This window comes from Simochromis diagramma, unplaced genomic scaffold, assembly GCF_900408965.1.
Source record: "Simochromis diagramma unplaced genomic scaffold, fSimDia1.1 OVJJ01000596.1, whole genome shotgun sequence".
NCBI lineage: Eukaryota > Metazoa > Chordata > Actinopteri > Cichliformes > Cichlidae > Simochromis > Simochromis diagramma.
In genome coordinates, this window is record NW_024387245.1 from 13,531,751 (window position 1) to 13,548,730 (window position 16,980).

The following is a 16,980-nucleotide window of genomic DNA, read 5'->3' on the forward strand; positions in this document are numbered from 1 at the left end:
TTCCACTCTCTTATTTCTCCGATAAACCAGGGCTAAGCCAACTCCAATCAGCAAGAACCCTGTTATCACGGTTCCGAATAGATAGATATCTTCAGCGTCCTCGATCGACAGTCCCGCCAGGCACATGACCCTCCAGTTCTGCCACCCGTCCATCGTGTATCCGGCAGGGAAAGTCCGTCCAGGGCACTCAGGCTCTCCCGAGCCCAGACTTCCCGTTGAGGGAACGAGAAGTCTGGACCTTTTTATGTAAAAGAGGGTAGAAAAGAACTTAAAAGGTATGGTCTTCTTTGTACATGTATGTGTTCTAGAGCAATACATAATGAAATGTTGGATGACCTTACAACTGATCATTTTATGAATGCATCATGTTGTTTTATTTCTATTTGTGGACATGTAATCAGGTGTGACCAAGGTACTAAATTATTTTGGTGCTAAGGGAGAGCTTTTGAGGGCAGCACGGTGGCACGGTGGTTAGCACTGTTGCCTCACAGCAAGAAGGTCCTGAGTTCAATTCCAACCGTGTTTGCATGGGTTATCTCCGGGTACTCTGGCTTCCTCCCACTGTCCAAAGACATGCAGTTTGTAGGGATAGGTTAATTGAAAAATCTAAATTGCCCGTAGGTGCGAATGGTTGTCCATCCCTGTGTGTTAGACTGGCGATCTGTCCAGGGTGTACCCCACCTCCCGCCCTATGACAGCTGGGATAGGCTCCAGCGACCCTGGTAAAAAAAGGAGAAATGGATGGATGGATGGAGAGCTTTTAAATGCACTGAATGATTTTGACAAAGAACAGTTGAAACAATGCAGATGTAAGTTTGTTCTGAACACCCCCTCTTCAAGCCACATGGGAGGTTTTTGGGGAAGGCAAATTAGGACTATTAGATGCGTTTTAACGACTATTCTAGATCACACTTCTAAGAGACTTGACACTTCCTCACTCAGAACGTGTCTTTATGAAGTTATGGCTATTGTGAATAGCACCTAGTAGTAGTAGAGAACCTAAATGACCCAAATTTAGAGCCTCGTACACCAAATCATATTCTCATGATGAAGGCCAGCATTATTCTACCCGCTCCTGGCAAATTTGTGAGCAGGGACCTGTACTTGAGAAGGAGATGGCGCCAAGTTTAGTTTTTAGCCAATTAATTCTGGACAAGGTGGAAGAAGGAATATCTTCTCACTCTTCAACAGAGACAGATCTGGCAAAAAGATAAAAGGAGTGCAAAGGTGAAAGATATTGTTATTCTTCAAGAAGACAATTCTCCAAGGAAAAAGTGGAAACTGGCAAGAGTAACAGAGGTATATCCAAGCGTAGATGGAAGTATTAGAATGGTTAAGCTTTTTCTCTGTGATTCAATTTTGGATAGGGATGGGAAAAGGACTGTCAAACCAGCGTATCTTGATAGGCCAGTACACAAAACTGTGCTATTGCTAGAAGCAGAATAAATGCTAAAATGTAAGCATGTTCCTACTATAATGTGTTTAGGCAGAAATCACAATAGGTTTGTCATTTGGTGGGAGTTTTACTGCCATACATTTAGTTAACATATTTTGTTTTGCACTATGCATATTTTATATGTCATTAGGACATTTATTGTGGAAATTCTCATGTAGGAACTATTGTACTGCATGTTGGTTCCACTGGTGCACCTGAGGAAGATGCATGCCCATGCTGAGGTATGACCATGGCAAGCTGAAGCTGGAGAGACAAATTTAAGTCAGAAGAAGTTCAAATGTTCTTAAAAATATCTGTAAGGTGTTTATTTCTGCCTCAAAGCATGGGCCAGTATGTTTTGCATGTTATATCGATGACTTTATGTCTCTGTTTCACCCGTCTTTCTATTTCATTGAATTTACATTGTGTTTTAGTTCAACGGTTGTGAGTTTGTGATCAAGTTGATGCTGTAACAATATCAACCCCGAGACCTTACAACTCACTTTAAAGCCAACTTCATGCCATCAATAAAAATAACTCTTTGACTTAAAGAAGAGGTGGAAGTGATAAATATGTTTTCCAATAAATCTGATGGCCTACTAATAAAAGCACTCTGTGTAATTTAGACTAAATTAAGTGAAATATATGTCTACTATCAGACTAGAAGACGGAAAACACATCATAAGATGTTTACTTGAATTCTCAGCAACTTTGGTCCTCAGCCAATAAAAAAAATATGAAACTTTTACTGTGACGTCATAGAAAAACTCACCAAGGTCAAATCTTATTATGTTTACACGCAAACACATATCATCATTCTCGGGTTGAGCAACGCTACGGCTTCGCTACATCTGTTTGTTCTGTACAAAAAGACGTGCAGGTCACTTAAAAATATTTAGGACGGCCGCACGTAGAAAGCAGTTTTCATTAATCTTCATAAATCACGTCTTTCAATCGCCACAGTCACGAGCAGTTTTAAACTGCGGAAAAAATGCACGACTGGTTTCCACGGTAACCAGATTGTTGCCGTCGTCACGTGTTCACGCAAACCTGGTGACGTCACACATAGAACGCTTCCCTTTGATCCTCAAAAATCCTTAAACAAGACCTTTGAGTCGCATGATAACACACGCTAAAAGCTTGTTTAAGCGCTATAACGCAGTACTGCAAGAATTAAGGAAAGCAATAGAGAACTCGTCATCTGTAAACATGTCAAACTCCGTTTGGGGCGCGATTTGCACTGTGGGCACTTATGCTCACAAAATTATGAGAAAAACGTTGGGATTTGATGACCAACGTTCACCCACTGCTGACCAAACTGTATGCGAGGCACCTGAAGTTCGCTGTGATAACCAAATTTTACACGCGGAACATGAGGTAGGGGAGACCGGGGATAGTTGTAACGCGGGTCAGTTGTAACACTTCCAATTTCTCCAATCAGGGCTAAGTTTCAAATGATGTGACTCATCCTGTGCATGCCCAATTCAGTTCTGCTATCACATGTGAAAAATCAGCACATTTTGTCAAACACAGACAGTTTAACATGAAAAAAAAGTAATTTGTATGCCAAAAAGTAAGTTTTTCTACTTTATTTCAATTTCTAATAGCATTATCTGCTTTGCAGTTAAACTCATCAAACTTAAATTATGTTATTTGTATGTCTATGGGGATATATTCTGCGTAGGTCTTTAGAGCTAGTGTTTTAGCTGTTGGCTGTAATGTTAGCTAGTTCATGGCTATAGGAGTCTGGGTCAGTTGTAACAGCAACAGTCTGGGTTAGTTGTAACAATAATGCAGATGTTACAACTTACCACACTATTACTTTAACTGATATTGAACAAGTTGGGGCAACGACATCAGCAGAGAGAGGTTCACTGGTCGCTTTTGTATATGTGGTTAATGCCATTGGCAACACAATTCCTCCACTGTTTGTGTTCCCACACATACATTATGCAGACCACTGTGTCAGAGATGGACCAGTAGGAAGTATTGGTAGTGGAAATAAATCAGGATGGATGCAAGAAACAGATTTCGTCATCTTTCTGAAGCACTTTGCAAACCACACCAAGGTAAGCCATGATAAAAAGTAAAATGGAATTGCGATGCTGGTGAACAACTACATTTTTTCAGCTTCATTGTTATGTTTAAAATTGGTGCAAGAGTTGCAGGTTATAATGCCCACTGAGCCAATGAGGCCAAACTCAAGGAAGACCAATCAAAATTAATGAAATATTCAGTTGCAGGAAATTCCATAATTTGTCTTTTTTGGGGGGTTGGAATATGTTCAAAAGCTAGATTTCTGCATTCTGTCACACACACACGGCTCTAAGTGCATTCATGTGTTGAATAAACAAAGATTACATGTTAATATTTTGTCAGTACCCTTATTTCATTGTGTTAGATTTCACCCCAGGATATGTTACAACTAACCCAGACTATGGGGTTAATTGTAACATTTCACTCTTTGTGTTTGAGGCCATACCATGCAATGGGTAATTGTGCTGCAGAGAAAATAGCTGCACTATTTAATAGCCGACACATGTAAATACTTTGCATTACATTTTGAATCCACTACCTTAAACGAGCTCCAATTTACAGACAGAAATGTCAAAAATGTTACAACTATCCCCGGTCTCCCCTAACTTTGCCAGATCAGCATATACCTGAACCCCGCTTCAGCAGCTGCAGAGGACAGCATAATCAGAATAGCGGTTTAAACCAAGTGTGTGAAATTCTTCACCCTGAACATATACAGCAGCAGCCTTCTGTGATTCAAAGACATCAGCTATGGGAAAATTCAAATCGAGATGCATCAGACCCTGCTGAATCCAGGATCCCAGACCTAAGACCCAGTCAAAGAGTCTCAGAACACCATGATGAAATTGGGAACAGAGACAGGCCTCCTTTGGAAGGGAGAGAAGAACATAATGGGATTCTTCATAGAGGGGTTTCTATCATCAGGAGAGGAACTGGATTTTCAGGACAATCCATTACCACAGTGTCTAACATGTACAAGTCAGCAATTGTGGCTATTCGTCCCATGTTCTGGAAAATGGTCGAAGAGGTCAGAAATTATGTGGCACACCTGATGTCACGTGCTGTAGGATGTATTTGCGTTTGCCTTTGCATTTTATTGTTCTTGGTCAACAAAATTAAGGCTATATTAATTTATTTACTTTCATTTTTAACACAATACCTTTAATTTTCCTCTATGGAAATGGAAAAGGTGAAGACAACCTAATGTCAGTGCCAACTTTATTTGGCTCTAACTGGACTATGACGATTTTAATAGGGAAATAACTAATAATTGGGGTATAATGGGGTTAATTAGGCTCTTACCATCTCAGTCATGCAAACAACAGTTGAAAACCCAGCCAGTCACGGCAGAAGGCTGCTCCTTCCTGAGCCTGGTTCTGCTGGAGGTTTCTTCCCAACGGGGAGTTTTTCCTCCCCACAGTTGCCAAGTGCTTGCTCATAGGGGATCATCAGATTGCTGGCCTTGTCTCTAATACTGTAGGGACTACCTTACAGTATTAGAGCCAGGCAGCTGTTGTTTGCATTCAAAGCCACATAAATAAATTTGAATTCTCAATGAAATGAATGGATTTGATTTGATTCCTTTACCTTCACAGAATCCTTTTACTTCAGTTTTGTCTTCTGCTTCTTGGTAGCAATAATTCGCCAGTTCGATCCCCAGGCTCTCTGTCCTGGTCGTTGTGTCCTTGGGCAAGACACTTTACCCTACCGCCTACTGGTGTTGGCCAGAGGGGCCGATGGCGCGATATGGCAGCCTCGCTTCTGTCAGTCTGCCCCAGGGCAGCTGTGGCTACAACTGTAGCTGCCTCCACCAGTGTGTGAATGTGAGAGTGAATGAATAGTGGCATTGTAAAGCGCTTTGGGTGCCTTGAAAAGCGCTATATAAATCCAATCCATTATTATTATTATTAATAGTTTTGTCAATTAAGCTTTCTTTCCCCACCTGCAGCATGCACCTATTTTCCACTTTTCTGGATTTGACAGCACTAATAAGAGCATCTGAGTGCTCGCCCATCATTTGGTTCAGTCCAAGCCATAGCTAATTGTTTGCTGGTGGTTTGAGTTGGTTGTCAGTCCACGCAGGAGTCTGATTGCTCCGTAAGGTGAGAAACATCATTTCATTTTATTTTAAAATTTCATCAAAATACTAAATTCATTAGTTCACTTTGGCAGCCCCCAGTTTTATCCAAACCACAGAAGCCACAGGTGTGCTTAGTCATTACATTAAGCCTGTACATAATTCAGACAGTTTTAGAATATTGGACCTCCCTTTTAATCACAAATTTAAAAACAAATCCTTCTGTCTCATCATAATAAATATACATTCAAGTGAACATTAAATTCTCTTAATTTAGGCTTAATTACGCAGAACGTTTGATCAGGAGGACATCAGGTTTTTTAGGAAAGTGATTTGGAGGTATTCATGCCATTTAGGGTCCAGTAGGTGGCAGCATTGACCAAAACTTCTCGTCGCAGTCTCACAATTTTTAATCTCCTTTTCACACATTTTTCACACATATCCTGTTAGTCAGACAGCATCTCTGTATGCATGAATCTGCACGCATGTATCACCTTCATTAAAAAAAAAAAAATGGAGCCAGCTATTTTACTACTGTTGACCTTGTAACATTTATCACTTTAAACATAGCACAAGTCAAAAAGCATACCTGATAGGCAATCATAAGATAAAGCTCGTAAGCACTTACTTGTGGAAGTGCTTCAGTATTTATTGCATTTGGCAGTAACTGTGGTTCTAGCTGAAGCATTTACAGTATTTTTGAAGGAGGCGAATTCATCGTCTTATCTGACAAAAATCAATGCCTTTTCCTGTTATTTGTGACCATTTTGTAAACAAATATGCTTCTTAGAGTTGACATTATTAAAAATCCTGAATTGGTGTAAAAGTAAAAAAACAACAACACTTTCCCCTCTTTTTCTCTGGTAAAACCTTTTTGGTGGGTTGCAAATACTTCCTCTGTGTAGGAAAAGGCCCACCAGGCAGTGAGCTGAGCAGAGCCAAGTGTGTAAACTACCAGTAGTGATGTCATGCGCTGCATCTTTGAGCTGCAGTTTAGACTAACTTGCTGAAACCACAGAATTTCCTGTGGCATGAGATATTTTTACTGCAGCAGAACTGATGCATTGGAAAAAGCAAAACGACAGACATGCAGAAGAAATGATGTTAGTGATAATATCTTACAACCTACAATAGTGTGGCTTTCACCTTTTAACATCATTTGGTGGTTTTCAGTTTGATTCGTTTTAAATCACATGGGTAAAAGTGCAAAGGGAGGATGTAAACTTTGGTGATGGGTGACGAATTAAGGCAAATCTCAGCAAAAATGTCTTGGTGAGGTGTTCGGCTACCACATGCTCTCTTCAACATGTTATTGGTGTTAATCTTAAGTTCCCTAGAGCTTTACTGCAAGGACTGAAAATCCTTCTTTCCTGTATATGTTGAGAACAATGCAACACACCAAAGCTGACTTGGATTTAGTAGTGACTAAAAGGATATGATTTACATAACGAGGTTATAAAGAGAAGATGGATATGTTTCATCATTAAATGAAGGTGATCACTCTGAACAACTCTGAAGTCAGTAAACTGTCAGTGTAAGGGGACCAAAACTATGCTAATCAAATGTCCCTGTAAAGAAGCAACTGGTTCCCAATAAAGGACTCTGTTCTCGTGAAATGTCATTAGCAGAGCTAAATTATGACTTTTCCATACAGACTTGACTTTGTGGCATACTTTCAGAGGTGATCCATGCCGTAGGCAGACCAAATTCCATCTTCAAGCCTGAAGTTGACTTAAGCAGAGGAGAAATGTTTCAACATGCCCTTTAGTTGGAGGAGAAATGTGTTCACAGGGCAAGCGAGCCACTCTTCCTTATAAGATGGCTGTAAAATGTAGAGAGGGAAATCTGACCGTAAATAATCTGACAGCACTATGAAATATGCATTCCTAAAGACTTAGAAACTTTTAACATCCAGATTTGTCTTCTGAAATTTGGCATCAGCAGGCCCCTTCCTTTGTTCTTTAAAGTGATTTTTTTTAAACATATGGGAATTACTGTATGTGGTTTGTAAGCAGAGGAAGGCTAAAAGATGCACATTATGCCATTTTTGTATCTGTTTGGGAACTGTGGTAATTTTGATGAAGGATTTTAATCGTAATTACTCCCAGTGCAAATAAATCTATTGAAACTTGATCAAAAACGGCTCAGAGAGATGTTCAGATAGATAGGGATGTTTTCTATTTGCACTTTTTCTGTTTTTATCCTTAGCATTTGGTTTTCAAACTTTAACACAGCTGCTCAACTCTTCTGCCACCGGTCTTTGATTTGAACTGGCTTCTGACTGCTTGCCTGTCTCTTCCCAGAGAGTAGTAGTGAGTGGGTGTGTGGCGGGGGCTTGAGTAAATGAGGCCATTTGGCCAGTTTAGCATCATTGTCAAGGCTAGACCCAAACTCTCAAACAGCTTGTTCTCAATACACATTCAAAGCTGCCGAGAGGGGTCGTGCCCCCCCCCTCCCCCCAGCCCGCATTTTTTTAAATGGTTGCTGTCCGTTTTCTTTGGGAATGCAGGAGAAAAGTAGGGAATTAATATTTTTATGGGTTTCAGGTCTAGTACACGCATACTGTGTGCCTTGAACATAGCAGAACACCAGTTCTTGCATCAAAGCCAAATCACTCGCCTTTCTGTCTTTGAGGGCTTTAAAGGTGTGTTCAGACGTGATTTCTACCATCTACGTGTAAATGCAGTCAATGGACCAAATAAAGAATGGAACATACTAATTTATTGGATACATTTATGGTTTAATATGATGGAAAAATCTTATTTCTTCCCAAGACTCAAATTTAAATAGCAGTGTTTGGGGAAAAAAAGCAACAAATGGTTGCACACAAGCCCTTTTAAAAAGAAAAATAAAGAAACTAAATAGCAGGTAAACCCCCTCACCTGCCCCCTCAGTCTTTTCTGACCCCCCACCCCCACCCCTCAAAAAAGGCCACCCCTCTTCTTATGACCAATCGAGTTCAAGGCTCACAGATCAAGGATATAAACTCCTGAGTGTTCTCACTACAGTTTGATCATTTCAAGGCTGGATTTGGTTTAAAAACTTTAGGGATTCACAGGGTGAGTGTGATGGAGATGACAGGAGGACATGATAACCTGCACCATATCGCTGGTAAGTTCAGTTATCACACCATGTACTGCATGAATGTGCATGTTTAAAATGACACACAAAAAATCTTCTAGAAAGACAATAAATTACCTTATTTTTCGAGCCATAAGGCACACAGGGTTACAAGGCGCACTGTTGAACAGTCTGTTTTCATACATAAGACGCATTAAGCGAAACAAAACCATCAGATAAGTCATTCTTCTTGCTTCCTCCAATTCCGTACCATTGATTCATTAATGTTGAATTCTCTGGCAGCTGCTCTATTCCCATGTATATCAATGACTAATACAAAAAAAAAGTTAATTTTCATCCTCCAGCTTCACTATTTTTTATGCTAACATAGCTATGTCGTTAGCCATCACGTACCACATCATTATATACCAGGTAGCCCAACTTCAGTAACCCTAAAAAAGTCACTGCTGTTTACTTCTCTGTCTTCATTTATGTTGGAAGTGATAGCAGAGCAGTACGTTTTACTTGTTTCAGAAATCTCTCAGTCAGAACATGCTATATCATGTTTAGGTGGAAACTAGCGCGCTAACTTCTAACTTTGTTAAATTTAATAAATTCTGTTTTCATGGATGGACAGAGTTTTGGGCCAATCCATCAAGTGGTGCAGGTTCCTAGCTTACCAAAGTTGTACTAAAACATTTTTGACAGATTTTTGAGCGCCGTCTACCACATAAAATTAGTTTGAGGTCAGTAAGCACAACCAGATTCATACATAAGGCGCACTGTCGATTTTTGGGAAAATTAAAGGATTTTAAGTGCGCCTTATAGTCCGAAAAATACGGTACTGTAATGATTTGTAGGTGAATAATAACTTATGCGAGATGAGCACCCAAACTAACAACAATAAAAAAAAGGGTAAACTCTTACAGAGAGAGTGTACATTCATATTTTATTGGCTTGAGGAGAACTGTTGATCCTGTGGAAGGCCTCTTCAGATGTGGAGGCTGGCTTTTCATGCTGCAGTAAACCATTCCCAGGTTCTATCAATACAGTTGCAGAACCGTTTACATGTATACTTGTACTCTTTTTATTCATTTCCAAGACTCCAGTTTGAATGAGAGCATGTCGTTGTTAGCTCACCCATACCAGCCCAGTGGCATCAGGGTGACCCTGGAGAACGCTGATCTCTGGCAGTCCTTTCACAGCATCGGTACAGAGATGATTATCACAAAACATGGAAGGTAATGAAGCTGATACTTGGAACATGTTCTGCTCACTAAAGAGTGCTTTGTGTTGTGCCTTCAGCAGTTTTTCATGACATCAGTATTTCTCACAACAGCTGGAGAGCTGCTAGAATGACTAGTTTGGCTCACTGAAAATCTTGCTGTCTTTCAGTTTCAAGAAGTTCTTTTAAGGTGTTGCTATATTTTTTTTAGCAGTCTTTTTCACTTTAATTAACTTTAGTTAAATTTTAGTTGACTGCATTGGCGTTTCTGATACTACGTGTTATCTGCTTATTTGTACGTTGGGCGATATGATTATTTGATCCCCCTGCTAATTCACTTCAATAGAAATGAACATTTTAATGGTGAGAGACAGAATCATAAAAGTTATTAACTGATGTGCATGTAATGGAGTGAAATAAGCATTGAGTGAAATAATCTCACGAGCGATTTTGGCCCACTCCACTTTAAAGAAACTCTGTAACTCCTTCAGGGTTTTTTAGCTGCTACTTGGCATTTGATGCTTCAGCTCCCTCCACAGACTGTCTATAGGACTGGGGGCTGGAGAATGGCTAGACCACTGCATGGCCTTAATGTGCCACCTCTTTAGCCATTTCTTTGTTGCCTTGGCATGTATGTTTTGGGTTACTGACCCATCATCAGTGTTCTGGCTGAGGCAAGAAGGCTCTTGTCCAGGATTTTATGGTGCATTGGCCCCTCAGTGTGGTGAAGTCGTCCCGTACCCTTAGCAGAAAAATGTCCTCAAAGCATAATTTTTCCACCTCCCTGCTTGGCTGTGGTATAACACTATTTACAATATACTTGCACCACAAAGCTAATGTACTTTGAAGCTGGTTAAGTTCAACATTAAAGATATGAGACATGAGGTAACTGACTACTGACCAGTTCTCCTCAAAATAGCAATATCATTCCTGGACCTCTGTGCATGGATAGTAGCAGCGTCTGATGTCTTTGAGTTAAATCCTAAAGAATACAAATATAAAATGACTTCTGTCAGTCACACTATAGCTCACTTGATTGAGTGACACGTGCGACCCATACATGCAACAGGGGTCTGGTGTTATTGTAAATGCACACCTGTGGCAATTTAGTAGGTATTTACAGGTGGGAATAATGAAAATACATAAATGGATGCTGACTCTTATATTGCTGCTAATACCTGAATACATTAACGTATTTTACTTGTAATGGTATATTGTGGTATTGCTACTTTAAATAAAAGAAGTACTTCCCCTACCATTAATAAAAGCCGATAAGAAAGCTTTAAGTTGCACCCATCTTTAAATCTTTGCCTATTGATTCAGGAAGAGGTTGCTTTTGCTGTTTAATAAAGCAGACTGTCCCTTTGCAGGGAGTTCACTGTGCTATACAGTTAAGTTTTCTATCGCTGCTTTTACTTGCAATCAGACAACGCAGATGCATTCACTGGAAGACGGACACGGGCACTTCAGGGAGTAAACTTGACTTGCGTCTTTCATAGTCATGGCCTGTCTAGCCTCTCCATGGTATTCCCTTTCCTTAATCTGACAGCAGCATGTGAATGGCTTCATGTCTCATTGGATTGAAACTTGAAACTGCTAATTTCTAGTGTCAACGCTCTAGAACACAGAGTAGAAAATAACATGTGTAACTTTGAAGACGAATGTTACACATCCAGTGGGTACAGTTAAATAAATAGTCAAAAAGACCTCTGTGTTTTCTTTAAAACACTTCCATGACTCCAAAATAAAATATTATTTCCAGGAACAATGTGAAGCACACAATCTGGTTACTAATCCAGCAGCATTTTCTCATTTGAATTCGGTTTATCTTCATGTAGCTTCCAGAGTGTATTTTCTTGTTTTTAGTTTAGTTTTTATCGGTTTCAATTTTAGTTTCAGTGTTTGTTTGTTTTTGTTTTTTGTTTTTTTTTAGGAGTAGTAGTAGATGTAGCACACAGGGAAAGACCAGTACAAGTATTGTAATAAAAACAAGTCTTGAAAGCAGCTGAATTTGCAGTCTTGTCAACATCCAGAGGAAACATAATACATACATTTATCAGGGAAGTGATAATAACATTTTTACCTAACAGTTCAAGTTATTTGTTTAAATTTAGTTTTCAAAGATCTCTCTTTGCTCTACAAGGGCCCGACACCCACATACGAGGACATTATACTGCCACTGTTCTATCGAAATTTAAAACGAATGTCCTCATATGTGGATCTCATTTTTCTCAGAAACAATAAGTCATGTAAAATGCCATTAAAGAGTTCAGGTCTTAGGTGTGAATGTGCGAGTGAATGTGAGTGTGAATGGTTGTCTGTCCCTATGTGTTAGCCCTGCGACAGACTGGCGACCTGTCCAGGGTGTACCCCGCCTTTCGCCCTATGACAGCTGGGATAGGCTCCAGCGCCCCCCGCAACCCTGAAAAGGATAAGCGGAAGCGAATGGATGGAGGTCTTAGGGGGTTAAAAAACCTTGGTGGTGACAATACAAGGTCCTGAAAAAGGACTACACAAAGTGCATTTTTACATATTGTTTCATGCAGGCCACATAAAAGTGGATGACCTGTTTTGCGCGTCATTTTGTTTTTCGGGTTTCCGGGTAGAAGAAACTTTGAAATGGACCTGCATGCAAAAAAGAAATCCCCAAATTAAGTGTTTAAAAAGTTATTTTTAATTTGAGCCACATTTTTGCTTCTGACTTGGTGCGTGCCTTTTCAGGAGGATCTTTCCACACTGCAGCGTCAGGGTATCCGGGCTCCAGCCTTTTACCAACTACGTCATCACGATGGACATTGTTCCTGTAGATGGCTTCAAGTACAAGGTATGATCGCATGCAACAAGCAATGATTGTGTGCTGTAGCTAGTTCACTCCCACCCACCCCCCTTCTTTCTTGGGTTTAAAGTGAGCCGAGTGCTGTTTGTAAAAGGCTGCAGTTTGGAGCCAGACCTCAGTCTGCCCGTTCTGGGTCGTTCACTGCTGCATATCAAAGCAAGCCTATAAGTGCAGTCTCGGCTGGAAGCCCAATCAATTAGCATCACTGATCAGTGAATGAGGAGTAGTTGACCTTCCATAGATTCAGCAGCTCATGCATTGTTCCCTTTAATCATCCCCATCCAACTGGGTCACTCCCTTTTAGCATAGTGTATTGGGTTGTCAAGTACTGTAAGGAGCACTTTTTTTTTTATTTCTCTCCCCCATGTGTGAGTTTGTAGGGTTTTCTTGTGGTTCGTGAAGAGTTTGCTTAATTATACACATCCTGAAGTCTCACACTTGAATCTGCCCCACTTCACTATTTCTCTGTAGTGGAAAAAGGAGCAGTGGGAGATCGCAGGAGCAGCAGACCCCCACCCCCCGTGTCGTACATACACGCACCCAGACTCTCCTGCGCCAGGAAGGCACTGGATGAAGCAGCCACTATCTTTCCCCAAGCTTAAGCTCACCAACAATACCTTGGATCAGCATGGCCATGTAAGACACCCCCCCCCCCCCCCCCCTTTTTTTTTTTTTCCTTTTTCCTATATTGTCGTCTTCACTGTATTTGACCATTTGCTTTCTTGTCCTTACAATCAGATCATCCTGCTCTCCATGCATCGCTACTACCCGAGGTTTCATGTGGTCCAGGCAGATAACCCGTACACTCTCCGCTGGGGCTCTGTGCAGAGCTTCTCATTCCCAGAGACGGCGTTCACTGCAGTCACTGCTTACCAAAACCCAAAGGTTCAAATCTGCCAGAAACAGTCAATAACATTCAAATTTTTGTGCAGAACATCCTTTTTATTTAACAGAATTCTGCAATGCCAATTCAACTGTCTTTTCTTGTTTCTTCAAAGATTACCAAACTGAAAATTGATCACAACCCCTTCGCTAAAGGCTTCAGGGAAGGAGGCACTCATTCTCACAGTAAGAGGTAAGAATGCCTCTCAGGAGACTTAAATTTTGTTATACTTTTCAATTTGTTTTTCTTAATTTAGGTCATTGTAAACATGAAATTAACATTAATTGGAAAGAACATGTAAATTATTATATACGATATATTTTAGGTTGTCAAATAAAAGCCCCCGTGCTAAGAGACCCACACTGGACAGGGATGACTTGAGCAACAGCTCTCCAAGTAAGCTTCTGTAATGTTTATCTTCAAAGTTTTTAATAAATGAATACTAAAAGAAAATGTAAGAAAATAATTTATATTGATGTAAGTTGTGCCAAAGCAGTGTGAAAATGTGGCGACACTCCCGAGATTTAAATGTTGCATTTCCCTCTTAGGCCTGCAGAGGATGCCCTCCACCTCTCAGTTCACACAGACTGAGGAGAGTCGGGCCTCCACACAGCAGTCACTGAAGGGAGGTCACCTTTCAGGCTCAGCTCTGGAGCCGTCTGAGAGTATACACGTTGAGCCCCTGGTGCTGCGGGAGTACAACTGCAGCAGTGATGAACAGATGGTGCCTGCTTCCGTGCCATACCAACCATACAGGTCTGATTTTAAAAATAACCAGTATTGTTTAAATGCTTGGTACACTTCTACCCACTCAAAGACTACCTGAGATCAAGATGAATAGCACCAGGCATGCAGTCACATTACATTTAACCTCCGTGTGACTCTTTCATGCAGGTCTGAGTATGGTATGCTCCCATACCCTTCCAGAGATCCAGACGGTGCGCAGATCTTCCTCCACCCCCCTCCTAATTCACGTTCTGCAGCTGAACCTTGCATCCAACAACATGGCTACTTCTACCAGTATAACACCACAGCAGACTGGAGCCAGAGCCCTGTCCTGTCATACACAACTTGGTAAAGATTTATCTTTTTTTAAGGTAGTGAAATTGTTGGATGATGACGATACGAAAGAACTAAAGGATTGTGATAGACGTGGAGGAATAACTGACCTTCCACTTGTTTTATTTCCATTAGCTTGGATTATATACAGCAGCAACTTAAAATGGTCTGTTTTAATGGACGAAAAAAAAAAATCTATTTAGCTTGAGGTTTTAGCTTTTGTGTTATTTTGTATTTTATATATATTTTATTTTTTTGGTCAGTCTAACTTGAGATTTGTCTGTGCTCAAGTTTTTAGTTGTTTTTTTTTAAAGTTAACATGTATGTTGTGTTTTTGTTTTGTTTTGTTTTTTCTCTCTCAGCTGAGAAATAAATGTGAGAATGAATGTAAAAGTGAAACGATCCATTCTGTTCTATAACACACCTACAGACCGCTCTACCTCACACTTCAATGAGTCCAATTAACACCATGTGCAATAACGTGTCAGACACCGTTCAAGAAGAACGGAGCTATGACAGACTGCCCTGGCGTAGTGTCTGACCCGATAAAGAAATGACAGACTACTAGTGTGGAAATGCGATCATAGCCTGGCATGCTTCCCTAGCAGAAGGCAGGAGCGTCTGTCCTGTAAATGTTTTACGAATGACAGGGCAAAGCCATATCTGGGACATTCATAAAGCTTTAGGGAGCAGACACTGCAGCAAGTAGTTTTCTAGAACATGCGCGCAGACTTGCATCTTTTTGTATTGTAGATTTGAACTCCTTTTTTTTTTTTTTTTTTCCCCTTCTTCCTTTAAACAAACGCACAGGTCTGCACAGAGACTTGAATGGTACCAAAACTGGAGCAGTGTGTACTTGAAGGGCTAGCTGTGACTTACTTTTAGTTGGGAGTTAATTTAATTTAACCCAGGCAAACTCCTTGTGTTTTTGACTTATGGAACATTTTTTGCCAAACATAACTTGTAGTCCTTTTAATTTTAAGTTGGGCAACTCTAGCTTCTGAGAAACTAACCTGGAATTTTAACATGCACTTTTTAAAGCGGTGGAAATACACTTGTGTAAGTGTGACTGATTTCTGACACCATTAATTCGTGTTTAACGGGTCATCTTTCTGAATTCTATCATCTTTTTTTGATTTGGTACCATTTATGCTGCCACCAAAAATGTACATAACATCCATATCTGATAAGTTATTGCAAAGCAGACTCTGCTCCTGTAGTTGCAAACATCTCAGATTGCACTGAAGAAAAATTACCTTTGGATCACTTGCAAGGAAGTGACGAGATCCGAGTGACTTTCTCAGTCACCGGTTTCAGGTCATACTTCATAATCATCAGTGGTCATCATTCTAATCACATGTGAGGATCAGATTGGGGTTTAAAACGCCACAAGGTTAAAGGGGAAAAACGCTTGTGCCCTTTGGTTTTTTTGTTTATGGTGTTTGGAAAGAGTTGACGTGCCATAAAGTCAGTTACTGCTTCTGCTGAGTGTCCAGAGGGCAAACAAACCACATTCATTACTATACCTTATGAAGATCAATGTTGTGTATTTGGTCAGCTATTTTAGATGAATTCAAAAAGGAAAAATTACTGTACGTTCACTTCTGTGGGCCAAGTGCTCTACAGCACAATAACTGCCATCACAGCTAGCTTGAGGGCGGTGGCCATAATGGACTGTAGGAAGGCCTTTATCGACCCTGCTGCACATCTATTTAAACCCTCACTAACGCACACTGTGCCCCGAAGAGAGGTCAGCATCAGTCAGGTTTGATTCATTATGGTCGTTCTCGCTGCGGCCTGTGCCTTACACAGTGCAGAGGAATACATTGATTGGCTTTAATGGCAACTTAACCCACGCATGAGGTACAAGGGATCCAGAGAAAAAGGACAAAGAATCAATGTGGAAATTCAAACTGCCTTATATGGATACATATTTGCCCGTACGCTTTCATTAATATCCACAAAGTGTCAAAGAAATGCTGCTTTTGATGGTTTCTGTCATAGCAAGTCTAGATCACTTGACAATAGTAGGTACAACACAACAACAAAATTAAAATTTGCAAATATTTATCCACTCAAGCCTCCCCATTTAAAATTTGGTCAGGAGTACGCCTCAGATTTTCTCTACCAATAATAGCTTTTAGTAAAAACTAGTGCCGGGTTTGCGCAATGCTGCTTGCATCCATATTCCCCCTCGAGTCATTTGACGCAATGGTCAAAATGCAAAAGAAAATCAAGGCTACAAAGCATCACTCTGCAAACAGGACAGTTCAATGGGGTCACTTGTGACTGCATCAACCTCTAGTGTTTTATGGACAACATGTAAGTTTCACCAACTTGAAGACCGCTGCTGTCTGTGTACAAGGGT

General features: G+C 40.5%; 1 protein-coding gene and 1 long non-coding RNA gene across 2 annotated transcripts; both read left to right on the forward strand.

The window, feature by feature from the left end:
* The first annotated feature begins 275 nt into the window (after positions 1 to 275).
* Positions 276 to 2,770, forward strand: LOC120714292. Its single transcript, XR_005691394.1, has 2 exons — positions 276 to 2,397; positions 2,598 to 2,770. It is a non-coding gene; the product is annotated as an uncharacterized LOC120714292 (long non-coding RNA).
* A 2,785-nt stretch (positions 2,771 to 5,555) lies between these two features.
* LOC120747432 (T-box-containing protein TBX6L-like) lies at positions 5,556 to 14,793 on the forward strand. Its single transcript, XM_040053281.1, has 10 exons — positions 5,556 to 5,574; positions 8,608 to 8,660; positions 9,712 to 9,850; positions 12,556 to 12,658; positions 13,142 to 13,306; positions 13,409 to 13,555; positions 13,669 to 13,745; positions 13,879 to 13,949; positions 14,102 to 14,309; positions 14,448 to 14,793. Exons 2-10 carry the CDS (start codon positions 8,618 to 8,620, stop codon positions 14,629 to 14,631), a joined length of 1,137 nt encoding a protein of 378 aa, XP_039909215.1. The 5' UTR covers positions 5,556 to 5,574; positions 8,608 to 8,617; the 3' UTR covers positions 14,632 to 14,793.
* The last annotated feature ends 2,187 nt before the right edge of the window (positions 14,794 to 16,980 follow it).